This window comes from Anas platyrhynchos, chromosome 1 (assembly GCF_047663525.1).
Source record: "Anas platyrhynchos isolate ZD024472 breed Pekin duck chromosome 1, IASCAAS_PekinDuck_T2T, whole genome shotgun sequence".
NCBI lineage: Eukaryota > Metazoa > Chordata > Aves > Anseriformes > Anatidae > Anas > Anas platyrhynchos.
The window spans coordinates 103315206-103332414 of record NC_092587.1 but is presented as its reverse complement, the minus strand read 5'-3'; the positions used below and the strand labels follow the sequence as shown (position 1 = coordinate 103332414).

The 17209-nt window shown below is 37.7% G+C and overlaps 1 protein-coding gene across 2 annotated transcripts in view; it reads left to right on the top strand.

Moving 5' to 3' along the window:
• Positions 1–17209, top strand: part of SAMSN1 (SAM domain, SH3 domain and nuclear localization signals 1) — a 108386-nt gene that overhangs the window by 17144 nt on the left and 74033 nt on the right. For both annotated transcript variants that reach the window (XM_038185922.2, XM_072025963.1), the window contains 3 exons: positions 3554–3644; positions 5242–5379; positions 15420–15557. In XM_038185922.2, coding sequence (XP_038041850.2) covers positions 5356–5379; positions 15420–15557 — 162 coding nt within the window. In that variant the 5' untranslated portion in view covers positions 3554–3644; positions 5242–5355. The remainder of the gene's footprint in view (positions 1–3553; positions 3645–5241; positions 5380–15419; positions 15558–17209) is intronic.

Sequence of the window (17209 nt, the reverse complement as noted above, 5' to 3'; positions counted from 1 at the left end):
CCAGAAAGCAATGTTGGCTTCAAAGCATGAATGAATGTTATGAATTGCATGGGAAACACCATGTGCTTTTATGATGTGACTAAATGTGATCTGTTAGCAGGAGAAGGTGCATGAAATTCTGATTGCACTGAATTCAATGGGATTTTTTCCAGTGACTTTAATAGACATAGACCTGTAGTGGTATTCTGGAAATTGTGAAAGTGTTTAATTTGCCTTTTTGATTATGAGTTATAGGATATTGGCTCTTTCTGTCTTTATTTGCTTGATTTTCTGAGCTGAAGTAAATGTTATGGCTATTTGTGCTGAGTGGGTTTAAAACAGTCTTTAACCAACCTAAACAGTGTTGCCGATCTTCATTGCAAATATGTAAAAGCTACTGTATTGAATCAATCGTTGCATCTGTAAAATTGTCTCTTCAAAGAAGAAGGGGAGTACTGCAATTTGGCAGAGGTAGGGATAGTTGTGAAGCTTTTTCCTTACCAAATTTAATTACTTGCTGAATGTAAAAGGTGGAAATGAAGGAACTGTCTCTAACTTGAAGGAGATTCTAAAAATAAAAAATAAAAAAAAATCAATAACGTTTAAAGAATCAGATTTTTAGTTAGTACTTCATGGTTCCTTTCCAAACTATTAAGTAGATGTAATTTAGAACTAGTGATTGGAACATTTGATTCTGGAACATCAACTGTTAGTAGCTCTTACAGCTTCTGATATGTTTGTGGCCTGAAATGGAGCTGGAGCTTTCTGCCATCTGGGGTATCTTCAGGGGATGTTCATGACAGCAAGTGTTAAACTTTTTTTAATCATAGCACTTTCCTAAGATCAAATAGTGGCCTGTCAAAGAGCACTCACCATGGGTAGTGGGTCAACAAGAAAAACATTCTGCACAGAACTGCTTTGTCATCTGCTTAATGAAAGTGAACAGGAGGTGAAATAAGACAGGGGGTTTATCCATTGTGCCAACAAAAGGTTGCCCTCATATGTTAGAGAATATGGAACATATTGAGTAGGCACTTCCTGAAAGCAGACACACAATCCCTTTCCAAAGAAATGGGAGAGCCAAGAGAAAGCCTTTAACTGACTCATAATTTCTGAATCTCCCAGTTTCTACCAGCATAGCCTCTAGAACACTGTAGTAATGCACTACAGTTACTTTGAGCTCATGATGAAGTAATAATTCAGCTTCTTATGTGGAGATAATAGAGAAATGTGACTGCTCACCATATGATTATTTACATATTTAACATTCATACCTTATCAGACAATAGCATTGTTGCTGTTAGTTTTAAATCTTTATGGAGATGCTCATATGACAGATGATCAGAGAAGAAGACACATTTTCATTAAGGATAGTTGTGCTATAGGAGGGAAAAAAAGGGGGGAAGAAAAGAGGGTAAGTATTGATTCCAGCTTTACTCAAATGTAAGTGGTAATTAACTACTGTGTTTAAAATTATTGAGTATATATTTGTTTGTCCAGTTAGCCAGAGAACTCAGAGTCACTCATCTGTGAGTCACACTGTTCTGCTGGTGAGTTTTCACTGTGACAGATGAAGCTGCACCAGTAGAATGACTAGCATAGGTCTGTGAGCCTGCAGCCAAGACTGAATTACAAGTACCTGAATCATGGCTTGACCTTGACTGCTGTAAACCAGGCTAGATTATACATTGCCACTTACTGTGAATAGCCTGAAATCCAGCCTTCTGAAGAGCCCAAGAATGCCTAGAGATCTCAGCTATGCAGTCTTTTCATTGTTTAGGAACAGAAACCTCAATATATGAAAGCCTCAATTTGTGGGCGTATTTTTCTTTTTAATGGTGTCTGAACAATTTGCACAGATATAGAACCTAGGTATGTAGAAACCATGTAGCAATGAACACAGAGATTAAATGCTAACAGTAGTGCAAGATTAGAGTTAGAAAATCAAGGTTTGAACTGCTTCATGTTTGGTAAAACTTATTTGCCTACCCTTCTCACAACATGCTTTTGCTTCTCTGCTGTGATGCTGTTGCAGCAAATTGCTCTATTTATGTCAGATAAAATGTGCATAGATGTCACAACACTGAATTTACCTTCAATTTTGTTCTTTTTATTTATTATATATTTTTTCTTTTTATAGCTCAAATTCTTTACACAAAGAGCTGTGATATGAAGTGTCATTAAGAACTCTTGCTGAGTTTTTGTTTATATGATTCATCCTGACCAACCAATTATAAGCTATTGCATCTTATATTAATTATTATATTAAGGTATTCCTCACAGTTGATAATTTATCCATTAGTCTAGGACTGGAACCTGATGGGTAAGGTCATCTGTGGTTTAGAAGTATCAATTTGACCTGTACAGATGGCTATAACAGTGAATTAGTAGAGGTCCACAATGCTAACTTTTCATAAGAGGAGTCTTAATATTCTGCGTATTAAAAAATGTTTAATAGCAAGTCTGCAGTCTTTAGTCTTAGAGTCTTAGTAGCTCATATCTAGACTATCTGTAGCTGTCCTTTGGGATCCTGCTTGAAGTCCTTATTGAAAGCTACTATGTGTAAAGCAGAATGGAAATCAGAGTGGGTTAACTTTGCTTCTCAATCAGGATATCTGAAGTGGATATTTTATACCTTACTGGAAGAACTTTCACAAATGCTGCAGTGTCTTCAGTATAGAAATACAGAAATAACTGATACAGCTGGAAACTGAAGGACTAATGCACCAGGATATGAAATGAGAGCAATTGAATGCTGGAGGTCTGCCTTTTGGAGAATGAAGGAAGACAAGCCATCTGGGACATGCATTCAGGAGGCATGTTCACAAGGTTTAAACCCATATCACTCCCAGTTTCAATCTTCAGCTCTGTATTTGAGAAAAGCATGCCTCTGTTTTTCACATTTTGCTTTGGTGGACTAGTAGTGCTTAGCTCACAAGATTTCAGGCTCAATGTGATGAATTGCACCTGTCCAAATGGTGAAGCAAGAACAACTAAAACAAGAGTTGGCACAATGCCTTAGAAAGTTAGCTGATGAGCATTTATCTCTCTTCATAAAAGGTTATATTGTACAGCTCTGCATTTTTGCCTTGCTATATAGTCACTTTCCACATATGCGTATGCCTGTAAGCAGGTGGTTTACAGGCATTTTTTTATGTTTTAAATTGGTTTTTGGTCTTCAACTATCCTCTTTTCTGTGTGTCTGCACATATAAGCAAAATGTAAACTGAATAGCTCAGTATAAGATCCATGCTTCCTTAGCTACACCTACCTTACAGATTTGTGGTATAAAATGAATAAACTTCCTCCCAAGGGTTTGAGAGTAAATATGTTTAGAAAAAAAAAATCCAGAAATTAAACCAGTCTGAATACAAAATGCATCCCCCTGAATTACTTAGGTTTCAATTCCTTCGTATATCTTGTCATGTTACCAGTTTTTTAGTTTTCTTAGAGTTTTATAGATAGCTATTGCTATATGCATTTAAAAAAAAAAAAAGTCATAGTTGGGCTAGGGTACTTTTCATCATTACTTTCATAGTACTATGAGGTTTGTGTTTATTTCATTTTTTTCCAGCTGGAGAACCCAAGGCACAGAAAGGATCAAAATTTGTCCCTGAAGAGGAAACTACCGAGTGAGCCACAAAACAAATGCAAGCCCATCTGTGGTAAGTGAGGTCTCTCATATGTCTATTTGTGCATAATCTTGTTAGGAAATTGTCACTAGGTGGTAGTTGACAAAATCTGCTAGTGTTCCTCAAGTTTGTAGTAAGAGTAAATGAGAAGCCCCCAGTGTAATTGGTTTATCTATAACGATTTTCATGAAGTTCTTCATAGCCAAACCATTTTTTTTCTCTAATATGTGATACCAACCTGAAATTATAGCTAAAAAGGAGGCCTGGGAAAAGCCTTCAAGTCTTTTATAGACTTTAATATACATCAATGTAAATAGGGAAATCACAAACTGCAGTTCTTCTCTTTTTCATGTTATGAATCTTATCTGTCCTCTGGAGTTTGTCTGAGTGCCTTTTTGTGAGGCTTGCTTGTGTTTTGTTCAGAGTAGAAAATAAGTTATATTAAAATGAAATTATCCTGCCAAAATCAGAGGTTTTCAATTCACTGGGGGTGCAGAATCAAACTGCAAAATGACTTCCACAAACTGAAGTAGTCACAAGTATAAGCAATAAAAGAGATACTTGACATTTACTAATATAAATCCCTATGCCCAGAAAAGGGAAATTGAGCTCTTGGTCACAAGATGAGAGTACCTCTCAATTTTGGTGGAATTTCAGCTTGTGTCTCTTTGCAACTACTGTGTCTCTGAGCAACTACTCATTCAAATATCCAAATATCATAGTGTTCACATTACAGCTGTGGGAAATTAACTGGTGGGTTGCAAGGGAACATTATTCCAAAAACAGATTAAGTTTACGTGTACTATAATCTGAAACAATTTGAGACTCACAGTCTCTATGTCATTATTTCTTCTTCAGACGAATAGAACTTCTAGTTCTACTCCATAACAAATAAATACATGGGAATTCCTTGGGCTGATGGAATTTTGTTGATTTATACCAGTTAGACACATAGGCTACTGGTTTTATTTCTAACTAATTTTCCCTCACCTGCCTGCAAGTATATACAGAAAAGTTTCATTATAACCCATGAATCAGCTTTGAATATTCACATTTTTTTTAATTTCCAAATTTGCCATATTTTCAAATAGCAAATTTGGTTTAATCTTAATCTGCATCATCAAGCAGTCAACATGTAAGGTACTGGTTTGGTAATTATTCACTAGTATGCAGCCCCAAAGAGAATGTGATATATTTTTCTTTATAATTTGATTATGGCACATGGGTTTCTTTTTCAAGGTGCTTAAGTAAGATGCTTCCATTCAAAATATAGTCAACAATAGCTACTGTATTTTGTAAACTAATTAAACTGTATAGAAATGAAGTATTTTCCAAAAATATCTACTTCTTTGGAAAATACAAGCAAGATATGAAGAGTTGCTTTGGGGTTAGCTGTATGTTCTGGTGGCCTTCAGCATAAATAATTTTATTTATATTAGACGATAAATGAAATGGAAACAACAAGAGAGCATATCCTGAACCCATCATAATCATTCAAACCATGCTTTTGTTTTGTTTATAAACACTGTTCATTAATTCAGAAAACAGTTTGTACTGTCCTGAGAAAGCCTGTCTCATTTGATAATGGGCTTTGAATCCAGTGGATTATTGCAGGGATTTTATCTTGCAGTAATCTGCAGGGAGAAATGTACAAACAGCTGGGAGAGCAAGGAGGAGCTGCATTGTGCAGTGGGAGTTCTTTGGAGCAGAATTTTGGGGTGCAGGAGTGGATCTCAATAGCAACATGAATCTTTTCTGTTTTTCCCTGGTAAGTGTGCATACACATTTTTCTTTACTGGGTTGCTGAGCTGATAAACTGAACCAGTGGGTGTGTTTGGAAGGAAAATATTCAAGGTGTTGTATCATCAAGTGTACAAGGATTGTGTTATGACAATGATTCTCTCTAGCATAGAGGAAAGAATTTATGTATGAGAAATTATACCTAACAAAACATGATTCAGTAAAAATAAGTAAAAAGCATATTACAAATGTGCTGTATGCGTTCTGTTATTATTCCAAAAATCTGTATATTTAAACATTAGACACTTGATGCCAGCACAGCAAACTTCTTATATGTGTCTTAAAATTACTAAGTATATGTATGCTATAATTTGCTTTAAGTTATTTTGTTTGAGATAGTAGTGTCTGATTTCCTTTTATAGGACTCTGGGAAATCTACTAGAACTTTTGCAGCATTTTCTATTAGCTAAGCATGAATACATAGTCCTCTGGGTGAACCCAATCATATTTACTGTATTTACTGAAAAACAGAGGAGTTGATCTAAGACCCTCTCCAGGTTTTCTTTCTTTTGTTGTTTGATTTGTGTGTTTGTTTGTTTGTTTTCTCTCCTTTTTTTTTTTTTTTTCCTTTTCCCTTGCCCTAAGACTACTGGTCAGAATGAACAGGTAAATCGGGGTAGGAAATCCATAGAAACCGTTTCTGTTTTAAAAGCTTAACCATCTGCCAATACCAATGATCAGTATTAGCAGTAGTAATTAGATGAGTATATTTGCAGTATTTGCACAGCATAGGAGATCTGTTTGCTCATTTTTTTCATCTTTTGTGCAGATGTTTTGTATCTTTTCCCCATATGTTTAGAAAGAAAATAAAAATTAATATTCAAGCTGCACTTATACAAATTCAAATAGGGAACCTGCTTTGTGTAAACCATTGTTGCTAGTTGCTAATGCTAATCTCAGCACAGAGTATTGGTGCTTTCCAGACCATGAGGATTAAAAGCAGTTTTGGGGTTCTTAAAGTTAAATGCAATGATATACCAGAATTTTGTGACAAGAGTCCCCTCATAAAAATGATATAATGGAAATTCAGTGACACTTTTGATCACAGTTTATTGTGAACACCTGTGAATTTGTTCAAAGTTACAAATGGCTTTGTGGTACAATCTGTAACAACTTGAAAACAGTGGTTTCTGCAGGCTTTGGGGACAGAACTGTTCTATCAATTTTTTATTGTTTCATTGGGGCAGCTTCTTGTTTTCTGTGTAGTTCACTTTTTAAGTTGTTGAGCATTGTAAAAGTTGAGAAATCAGCTTTTAGACAGAATGGGGGATAGATCATGTGGGCAAGTGCAGGTCAAGTTGCAGTTTTATGTTATGCTGGGTGTGCATCAACTAGAGTTTCTGTGACAAACATAATGACTACAGTAATTATAGATGGTTTAGGCCAGTGAAAGCTAGTGCCATGATAGTTTCTGTAATGAAATTAGTCCTGTTTAAAGATTGCTGCTAAGAAGATAACCTCCATTCATTACAAGCTTTCCATAACAGCCATTCTGTCTACTGTGGTAATCTTCTGAGCAGCTGGCAAAACTTCTCACAAGTTATCGAGATCTAAAGATAATTCATAAGTCACTAGCATGGGTCTGTATTTCTTAAACTCAGAGACATGTGTACTCCTCCATGTGCATGCAACAGAGTGCAATTTCTTTCTGTAATCAGATTGTCTAGCTTGGAAATGAGCTAGTGATCCAAATATGTACACTAGCTACTTTTCAGTCTGTGACTGTGAAAAGGCCGGCAACACAGTGGTTGAACTAGTAAAAAAGATATGAGTGTGTTTTTCTCTTCAAGAAAGGCAAGTCAAAAATAATGTGCAGTAATTAGACTGTAAAAAGCTCTTTAAAAAACACCAGAGGAGCCAGTTCATTTGCAGATGTAAAATGACCACTGATGAATTGAAATAATTTATACCAGGTGAACATCTGGTGTAAATATTGAACCTGCAGCCATAGAAGAATCTTAGACTACTGGCAGACTAAAAGAGCTTTCCAAAAATAGTATTTTCATGGAAGTATTTTCCTCACATAGACCAAGAAGATTCACTGCAATGAGCTTGTGTGTGCATGTGCATATGCGTGAATATATATTTTAAAATACATTGTTTTATAGGTCAAAAAATACTTTTCTTCCTTACTGAACATAGTGGACAAAGTGAGATATAATCTTAGGGAATGCCAAGAATATTGTGTTTGAAAACAGGGTGGAACTAGACTTCTGGCTGATTTAAAGCAGTGGAACAAGTGGTACTTAAAGGAACATCAGTTTCTGTTGTCAGATTTGAGTTTCTGTGAGTTTGCTTTTGGAACTGTCCTTATCACTAAGATGGGCTTTTAGCATGAGAAACCACCAAGTGTTACAGACAGTCCAGCAACTGGTGACAAGGAGGCTGAAGACAGTCAAGTTACAAGAAGGTTGTAAGGTCTCTGGAAGCCTGGACAGGGCTCTGCCCTTTCCTGGGAAGCAGATAGCTGACACTGGAATAATTCCTGTTGCTGCTTTGGAGACTTGTTGTCTCCTGCTATGAGTGCTCCAGCATGGGGTGTTTCCCCAGCAGTGTTTTGTGTTCTCAGTTAACTTCATAATGATTTGTTTTCTCAAATGAGATTAATTTTGCCTTGGTCTCAGGAAATTTGCAGACTTTCCTTCATAACCTTGTGCCATTTTTCCATTTACAAAATGGCCTAAGGCATAAATGTCTCTGCTTTTGTAAACATAACATGTTAAAATGTCAGCCTTACACTCAAAATTTGCAGTGTATTTTCTGTTTTACAGTGCTTAACTGTACTTCAGGTGCTTAAATCAGAACAATACTGTTTGGTTTTAGAGCAATATGGAGAGGTAACCAAATCAAGCACTGCTTCTGTGTCAATTGCAGTCTTCAAACCATCTATTTTGATAGCCTGCCTACTAAATGGAAGCATCCTACAAATCTAAGAAATAGAAAATGTTGTTAAGACATCTAGTCCTTTAATTGAGGTAGATTTTTTCCCTATATTATTTTCCTGACTCAGGTCTCAAATCTGCAGACTATATACACTGTGGTTAGCACAATTCACCTGGAACACCTCCAATTAATCCTCTTCTGGGTGTTTTTGTTTGTTTGTTTGTTTTCTGAGACAGTGTGCTTATATTACTGATTTGGGAGCATTCTTCCTGGAAGCAGCATAATGCTCACCTTTGATGGGGACATCTTTGAACAAGGGTGTGCAGCAAGCTTTTACTTATTTCTATACTCTTGGACCCACAAGAAAGACAGAGTCTGAACTTTTGGGTAGACCTGTGCGGTGTCAAGAGTTGGACTTGATGATCCTTAAGGGTCCCTTCCAACTCAGGATATTCTATGATTCTATGATAACTCTACTAATAAAACACACACATCCAGGAACATACCGAGACATTGAGGTTCCTAAGGTTGCAATAACTTAGGCCTTTTCTAGCAAACCCTCCAAAACAAGGTGGCTGCATGCAACCTGCCTGTTGAGTATCATCTTGATGGGGGTTTAAGAACTGTGCTGAGTCATTTGGATGCCTTTTAGTTACTGTAAGACAAGTGTGAGTCAGGGACTGCAGATGGTCATGTTACAATGTCATGGATTGTTCTTGTCCATAATTTCATTTACTAAGAGAGATGTAAAGCCAGATGTATTTCTGGTTCAAAGAAAAATTGAATTTCAGTAGTTTCCATAAGAAAGCAGATATGAGGGGTGTGGAAAAGATCCTTACAAAGGCAGTATTTAAAGTCCAACCCTTTAGCACTGAACAGTAGCGTTAGCAATGGAACTGATGAAGATGGGAGAATTTCAGATGTTTCAGGGGTGCCAACACATATATATCAGAAACCTGTGAAAGAAGGGAGCTAGGGAAAGGACACAACACTCATAATCACATGGATGCTCAAATTAGTTATTCAAGTTGAGCACTAATCTTTGGGTTTAAGCCAAATAAGATCACTTGCATTTGTCTATTTCTCTTCCATATGGTAGCTTTCTTACTAACAGTTTTGTGTAAAAAGTAAAGTACTGAGCAAAAGCCTCATCATCTCAGTGATTTTAAGTAGAATAGAACTAGTTATGTTTTTTTTTTTTTTTTTTTTTTGATAGTTGGTTTAAAGATGTTCTGACTGCAATATATGCATTACATCTAATGTTATTCACTAAAACAGCCATTGTTACTAAACTAATGTTTCTACTGTAAAGAATACAGAGAAAATTCATATTAAAAAAATTGTGTGATATATTAATAACTACATGGAACCCCCTTATGTTAAAGAAACCATAGTATAAATAGAAAGATTCTAATGCTGCTATGGGCATTAGGACATGATGCTACTCAGAAATAGATTTGATTTAAAAATGTGTTTTAACAAAAAAAAATTAACTGAATGTGGAAGGAATATCTTCTGAAGTGTAGTGCCAGTAGAAGACATCTGAGCATTCAAGCTCCCATGCTTTCCATGCAGAACATCTTGTTCTGTTTAGCTGGCTAGTTGTCACCCCATAATACACAAGAGTTCACAGTGAAATTCTGTGTTGGAGAATGATCCGACTGCATTGCAAAATGTGCTTCTCTCTGCCTTATGGTTCATGTAGTCACTGCACAGCATGATAATAATAACATGAAAAGTAAAGAACTGCAGACAATTATTTTCTTCTAGCTCTGAATTAGAATCTTTTCTCCAATAAAATTCCCAAAGCAAAGGGCTTTAAAATGCTTCCTTATACTTTGTGGAGAAAGAAGAAGTACTAGGTACTACAGAATTTAGTTATTGTTTTTTTCTGCTCTCTCTTGTATTGTCCTGTGCCATTTAATGTGCTCAGAACTACTAAAGGAGCTGAATAAATACAAAGTCTACACCAGCTCATATCTGCAAAGAATTTTCTCTCATTGATTGATGTTGGTTGCAAGGGGCAGACCTAGACGCTACTTTGTGAATGATCTTTTTGTCCTAGCAAACCCCAACAATAGCAAAATACCAACATTTTTTTGTGTAACAATATTACACTTCCCCTTTTCAGAATAAGTAAATATTGACCTTATTTTGCCAGATAAAGAAATTTGTGTCTCCATATACCCATGTATCCGAAGAATTCCCGATATGGCCTAACAGATTCTGTTGTGTGTGTGTCTTACAAATGAAACAGTAGTAAAAATTGCAGGTTTTAGGAAGTGGATATGGAAGTGCTGCATGAATTAGAGGTTAAAAGGGGTGGGTTTTCTGGAGATTTTTCATATTGATAGCTTTTAAATGAGACTTAATGTTTGTGTAATAGAAGTTTATTGGCATAGCGTTTTCTTTCTCATACACTTTTTGGTACACACTTACTCTCTTGCACGTGCTCATGTTTTCTTGTGCCCACACCTTTTCCACACCCAGTATTTCTCATTTCTCATGCCCTCACACAGGCTTTCCCCACGTGCTCTGTCTCTTCCTTGCATGTCCCTGTGCTCGCTCGCTCTCCCTGACACCCTCTGCTTCATTGTCTCTTCCATGAAATTGTTTGTTCTCCCATGCTGGCTCTTTCTCACAGTCACAACTCTTCTCAAGCCTGCTCCCTTCCTCACACCATTGCTCTCTGTCTCATGTCCCTCCTTGCACCTCTTTCATGCCCTTACCTTATCTCACAACCATGCACCCTTTCTTGCCACCTTATTTTCACTGTCACACCCTCACTTTACTGCATGTGCTTTCACTTTTTCCCACCACATCTCTTTGCTTCACACTCTTCTCACGTTCTCTTCTCTTCCTCTGCCAATCTCTTTGTCCCACCTTCCCCTTCCCTTTCCTCTTCTTTCTCTCATGCAGTCTAGCACACCCTTTTTCACAGACTTTTCTCATGACATTACACACTTTCTTGCAACCTTGTGCTCTTTCTTACAACCTCATGCCCTTTTCTTGCAACCTCATGTTCAGTCTGTCTCACAACCATATGTTTACTTTCATGCACACTTTTTCTCTCACCATCTTTCTCTCTCAACACATTGTTATTTCTTGTGCATTCATACTCTGTTCCTTGTTCACTCCTTTCCCTTTCTTGCATGCTCATGCTCCCTCATCTCTTGTGCTTCCTTTCTTGCACATGCTCACGCATTCTCGTGTTCCCTTTCTTAAGCATTCTCTTTTTCTCATGCTCTTAATTTCTCACATGCTAGTTCTTTCCACTGCTTTCTCACTATCTCTCCTTCTCACTGTTTTTTCTTCCCTCTAGCTCTCCTCTTACTGCCTCTCCTCTCCCCTCTTTCCCTTAATCATGTGCACTTTATTGTGTGCTTGCTTTTTCTCATGCATGCTCATTTTCTTATGCCCCAATGCCCTTTCTCTTAACTCCACTGTTTCTTGCAATTTCACACACTTTCTTGCAACTTTACGCCAACTTTTTGACATGCTTTCACTCTCTTTTGCATGCATTCACTTTTTCTTGAACTTAATACTCCCCTCTCTTGCACCTCCTCCCTTTTTCACACCCTTCCTTTCTTTCCTGCACTCTTGCACCCTATCTTGCACTGCCATGCCTTTCCTCAGAACCTCAATCTCACCCTCTCATGTCCTTGCACCTGTTTCCTCATGTGCATGTCCTCTTTCCCTCCCTGCTCATTTCTGCACACAACCCACTTCCCTCCCTCTCCCTCTACACCCTCTTACTCTCTCCTCTCTTCCCTTTTTTCTCTCCTCTCACACTTTTACTTTCATTATTTCCCCCTTGTTTCCTATCCCCTTGTCTTTCTTCCTCTATATCTCAACAATTCTCTCTTGCATTCTCTTTGCTCTGTCCCTTTCATTGTTTCTCCACCCTCATCTCTCTCACCCCCTCTTCCTTTCATGTGTGCACTCACTCTTCATCACACATGATCATGCCCTTTGCATACTTGCACTCCGTCTTGTGCCCTCATGCCCATCCTTTCTTGTGCCTGATTTTTCTTGGGGGAGTTTTCTCTTATTCTTTCTTGAGAGCTCTCTTGGAGGCCCTTTCCATCTCTGCCTGTCCCCTAACTTCCAGCTCTTGCTCACTCACTTTTTCTCCCATGTGCATCTGTGCTCTCCCACACACAACAATGCACTTTGTGTGCTCATTCCCTTTCTCACAACCTCCCTCCCTTTCTTGTGCTCTTAAACCTCTCCTCACACCCTCACACCCTTTCTGACAACCCCAGTTTTTGAGACCTCACCCCCTTTCTTGGCAGCTTGCACCTTTCCATCTTTTTTACCTCTTATGTCCTTACATGCTGTTTTTCCCGTGCTGCTCTCTCACAGTTTCTCTCATTCTTTCTCCCTTATTCTCTTCCTTTCTTCCCCACTCACTTTTTCTGGATGATGACATGCTCTTCGCAAAGCCCACTCCTTTTCTCATGCCCTTGTTCTCTTTCTTATGACCAGTCTCACTGGTCACACTCTCACTTTCTTACCTGCAACCTTGTGCTTGTTCTCTCTCATGCCCTTGTACTTGCTTTCTTTCTCATGCCATCTCTCTTCTCAATATTCTCTTCCCTGTGCCATCTTGCTCTTCCATAAACACTTTCTGGTGTGCACTTTCCCTTGCATGCACATGCTTTCTCTTGCATGCACATGCTCCCTTTCTCACATGCTCAAGCACTAGCTTTCCCTTGCATCATTCCCTATGTACACTTATACCTTCTCACTCTGCACTCCTCACATGCTTTTCTTCACCCCCTTTTTGTCATGACCTTCACATTTCTCAAGCCCTCATTTTCTCACATGCACTTGCTCTTTTCTGCAATCTACTTTTCTGTGTGCACCTGCCCTTTCTGATGCCCCCACACTCCATCTTTATTTCACAACATTTCTTTCCTGTTTGGGCTTCCTTGCATGTTCTCCCCCCTCATTGAGCACTTTCTCAGAGCCCCTCTTTATGTCCCCTCCTCTCCTACCCATTTCACACTCTCATCACCTTCCTTTCCTCTTTCATGGCCCCCCGTTTGCCTCGCCCCCAACCCTCGCCTTCTTCCCAGCCCTCACCCCATACCTTTCACACAGGCACTCTTTTATGCTTTTTTATGCTTTCAACTCTTAATCTAATACTCTTTTCAGCAAGGTCCAGTGTTATGTCCCATTGAGGGAGAAGTATATGATTGCATTTTACACCGTGAATCCTGGAAGTGTGTAACAAGGTTTTAAACTCATCATTTTTATCCAGAAATGTTCACTCCAGAACTTCAGACCTGGAGCCCGAACCATCATTGTTACATGGTAACACAGTTAAAGTAAAAAATATCACTCTTTTGAAGGAGTCTTTGCATAGTTTCTCCTGCCTGTCCTCTTCCTGAAGATTAAAATATATATATATACACATCTCTTTGGAAGGTACTGTATGAATGCTTATTAGAAGGACTAAGATAAGAAAGGTTATGGCATATGGATACACACAGACTTTTCTTCATTATAGTCCTGGAAAGCCTAGATCTGTAGATCTGGCAGCATACCAGACACTTTAATCTGTTCAGACTCTACTGAATTTCCTTTGGTTTACAATGGAAAAATGTGTCTTCTCAATATGAGAAGGTCTTATAGGTATTTGATCTGAGCATCACTGATTGCTGTCTGTGCTATTATCCCATTTTCTTAACACAAATGTTCATTTTTCCTTCTAATGGGGGTTTTTAAAACCTTGCTAACCAGTGCTCAAATGATGGTTTTTAGTGGGCATTCTTATTTAGAAAATGCAAGTGTGGGACAGACAAAACCATTGTAATTTGAGCCAGGTCCAAGCAGAAATAAATGTAGTTGCTTTCAAGACCCAGGCTCAGCTTGTAAGGTGCACCAGCCATGAGTAGTCTGCTTCATAACCCATCTCCCACACTACCAGGAAGCATTAACTCATGAATAATGAGAATGAATTCTGGTGTGTAATAAATATTTTCAAGAGGTTCAATCTGTAATATATCTCCCACAACATTTATCTTGGCTTATCAAGACTCTAGTAGACTGAAGCAAATAAAGTTCCATAGATGAACATTGTGGTTGCAAAAATAAATCATTTGTTTGAACTGCTGTTCACCAGTCAGTCATATTGACTGTAAAAATTACATATTAGCAATATAGCTTCAAATATGCATCTGTGTTTATCTTCTGTACTAAAGGAATAAATGTTTTTATAAAATGACACTGATTTCAATACTGGTGTTCTGCTATGAGTCATGCTGCTAAAAAATTATTTATTCCTTAATTAATGCAGTTAAAATCAGTGATCAAAATTCATTGGGAAAATATTCAATGCAGATCAAAGTGGCAACATCTAAAATCTAGGATTATTAGTTAGAATGTTTTCAGTTTTGCCATCTGCTTTCAGTTAGGGTCTTGAATTGTGGAATGGTGGCATGTATATGAAGTATTTGATCCTGGAGTTGTGGGTTAAATGTGAAAATCTTGTTTTCTGTTAAAATGTGTTCTTGTTGGCTGGAGAAAAAGCCAACATGTATATTATAGCATAAAGTTCAAACATTTGAATGCAAATGGAATCTATTTTTAATTCATTTCTAGCCATTGACATGACTTTGGGGGCTGAAGTCATGGCTCAAAATTCTGGGAGCTGGCAGCATTGTTTTTGTTAACTGCTATAGGAATAGGGTTAGCTTTTTGCATCAAATTAACATTTCCTATGAATAACAAGTATTAGCATTTTTATAGTTTTTGTAAATATTTTCATAATGTATTGTTTTCACAGAAATTTATTGTAGTATTCAGGAGAAGATATACATCTGATTTAACTCCTCCTGAACTGATAATGCTTGTTTTTATTGTACCCTCAGCTTTACTCCTGCCAGTCTGTGGAATCTATGTTGTGATACCATGAACTGCAGCATTCTGGTGCTTACTATAATCAATTGTCATATGCTTTTTAAAGAGAGAAGAAATTAAGGATTTCAAGAGATAATGGATGAAAAACAATCTTTTTATTTTGTAAATCATACAGAATTGATGCTTTTTTTTTTTTTTTTTTTTTTTAAGTGGGTTTATAAGTGTTCAACTTTGAAAATCTGTTTCAATTTGTTTTAGGAGGGTTCCATGGACAGCTTGTATGAGCCTGTCCCAGAACAACAAGAACCCAAGGATACAACTAGTATTGGCAGCTGGGCAAGCACTCCTGTGAGCATGCATGTGAACTGTGGACTGCCTGATAGGTCTATGTCTTTGGTAAGTAAAGTTTAATTGCAAAGTATGCAATGTGTCTTGGAATAAAAAATATTAGAGTGTATGCAGACTCACGTGTATTCAGCTGGCTCAGCTGCCAGTTTGAAGTATTTAGGCTCTTTAGAGCCATTGTTCATATCTCATCCCTGTACCCAATGACCTGATTTCTGTCCAGTCTTAACAAGCACACTTTAAAAAGAGGTCATGAGTTTCTATACAGCTAGCAAGAAACTGAGATTAGTACTGCTTCACAATACAAGGAAATTTCTCTTTGCAAGTAATAATGTGTGGAAATACTGGGTACATATATTAGTAGAGTATGTCTTTACAGGATCTACTCTCAATGTCTTTACTTGTCTTTTTGAAAGTGTGGGTTGTATGAATTTTGTAACTGATGACCTCAGTGGAATAGCCTTTACACTTCATAAGACATTGTGAAGTGAACAAGTGAAGGAAGGTTTTTTCTGTTTTTTCTTCTTCAAAAATATTACTCTACTTAATTCTTTATTATTGGTATGTTATTGGTATGAGACTTTGAAAAATAGTTTAATATAGTATATTAAATTTTATAGTCTCTTTCATTTTATAATCTCTTTTCTCTGCTTAACAATGCCTCACTTATAGTTACTGTATCTTTGCCAAATAGTGATATATGATGCAGTCTGATGAAGAAATAAAAAGAAACCACGCTGTTCATTATTCAAGGAAGAGAGACTGCCTTGCCTTCACAAATTACACCAGGTTTTACCCATATGTCCTGTGGCTTAGGTGCTATATTTCGTATAGGTAGGTCCTATATTGGGGCTATGGTATTGCAGAATCACAAGGCAGCTTTGCATGCAGTACTTGTGTGGAGAGAGCATTTGAGCTGATGGGTTAGGAGAATGGCCAGGGAATTGCTGCATGCACTTGTTGAATCTTGAAAGGAGGGAAACGAATAAATTGTTCTTCTCAGACCCTTCTGCTGCAACCATCTTGCTCTGTGCATGCTCTCTGCCAGGTAATCACCTTGATGCTCTGTGTAATGGTTCTGGTCTTGAGAGCATAGCAGTGCAGAAATCTCCAGAGGCCTCATCAGATCAGCACAGACGTATGAGCCTGGACTCTGAGATGTGCCTGCATTACAGTTTTACTGCAGCAAGTGGGAGATGCTTTCCTGTGTGACAGGATTCTCCCCATTATCTGGTTGTGACATCATTGCTATAAAAACAAGCCCCCTCTACACTGTTTCAGCTAAGTGTTTTTAAGCATGGTTGTGAAATATGGCTGTAACTTGATCTTAGTATGCTTGCAGTATGTCAGATATGCAGAGCTCTATCTATTTGGCTAGGGCTGTGGTACACAACCATACTGAAATATGCTATTCTTTGAATGAAGGTGAGACACTGTAGATCAGCTTCTACATGCATTCAGCCTTTCCCTTTTTGTATGACTGCAAGTCAGCTTACCAGTTAAAGACAACTACACTAATATTTCTTTGTACAATGCCTATCTGCTAGGAACTGGATTTAGCCAAAGTGAACCAAAAATTAAGAGCAGATTTGCTTTTTTGTTTGTGTCCAACATGTGACAAATGACCTCCTCATATACTTTGCTAAAGATAACTATTAGAAACTGTCCTTTGTCTTGTCAAGGTATGATAGAGACAAATCTGT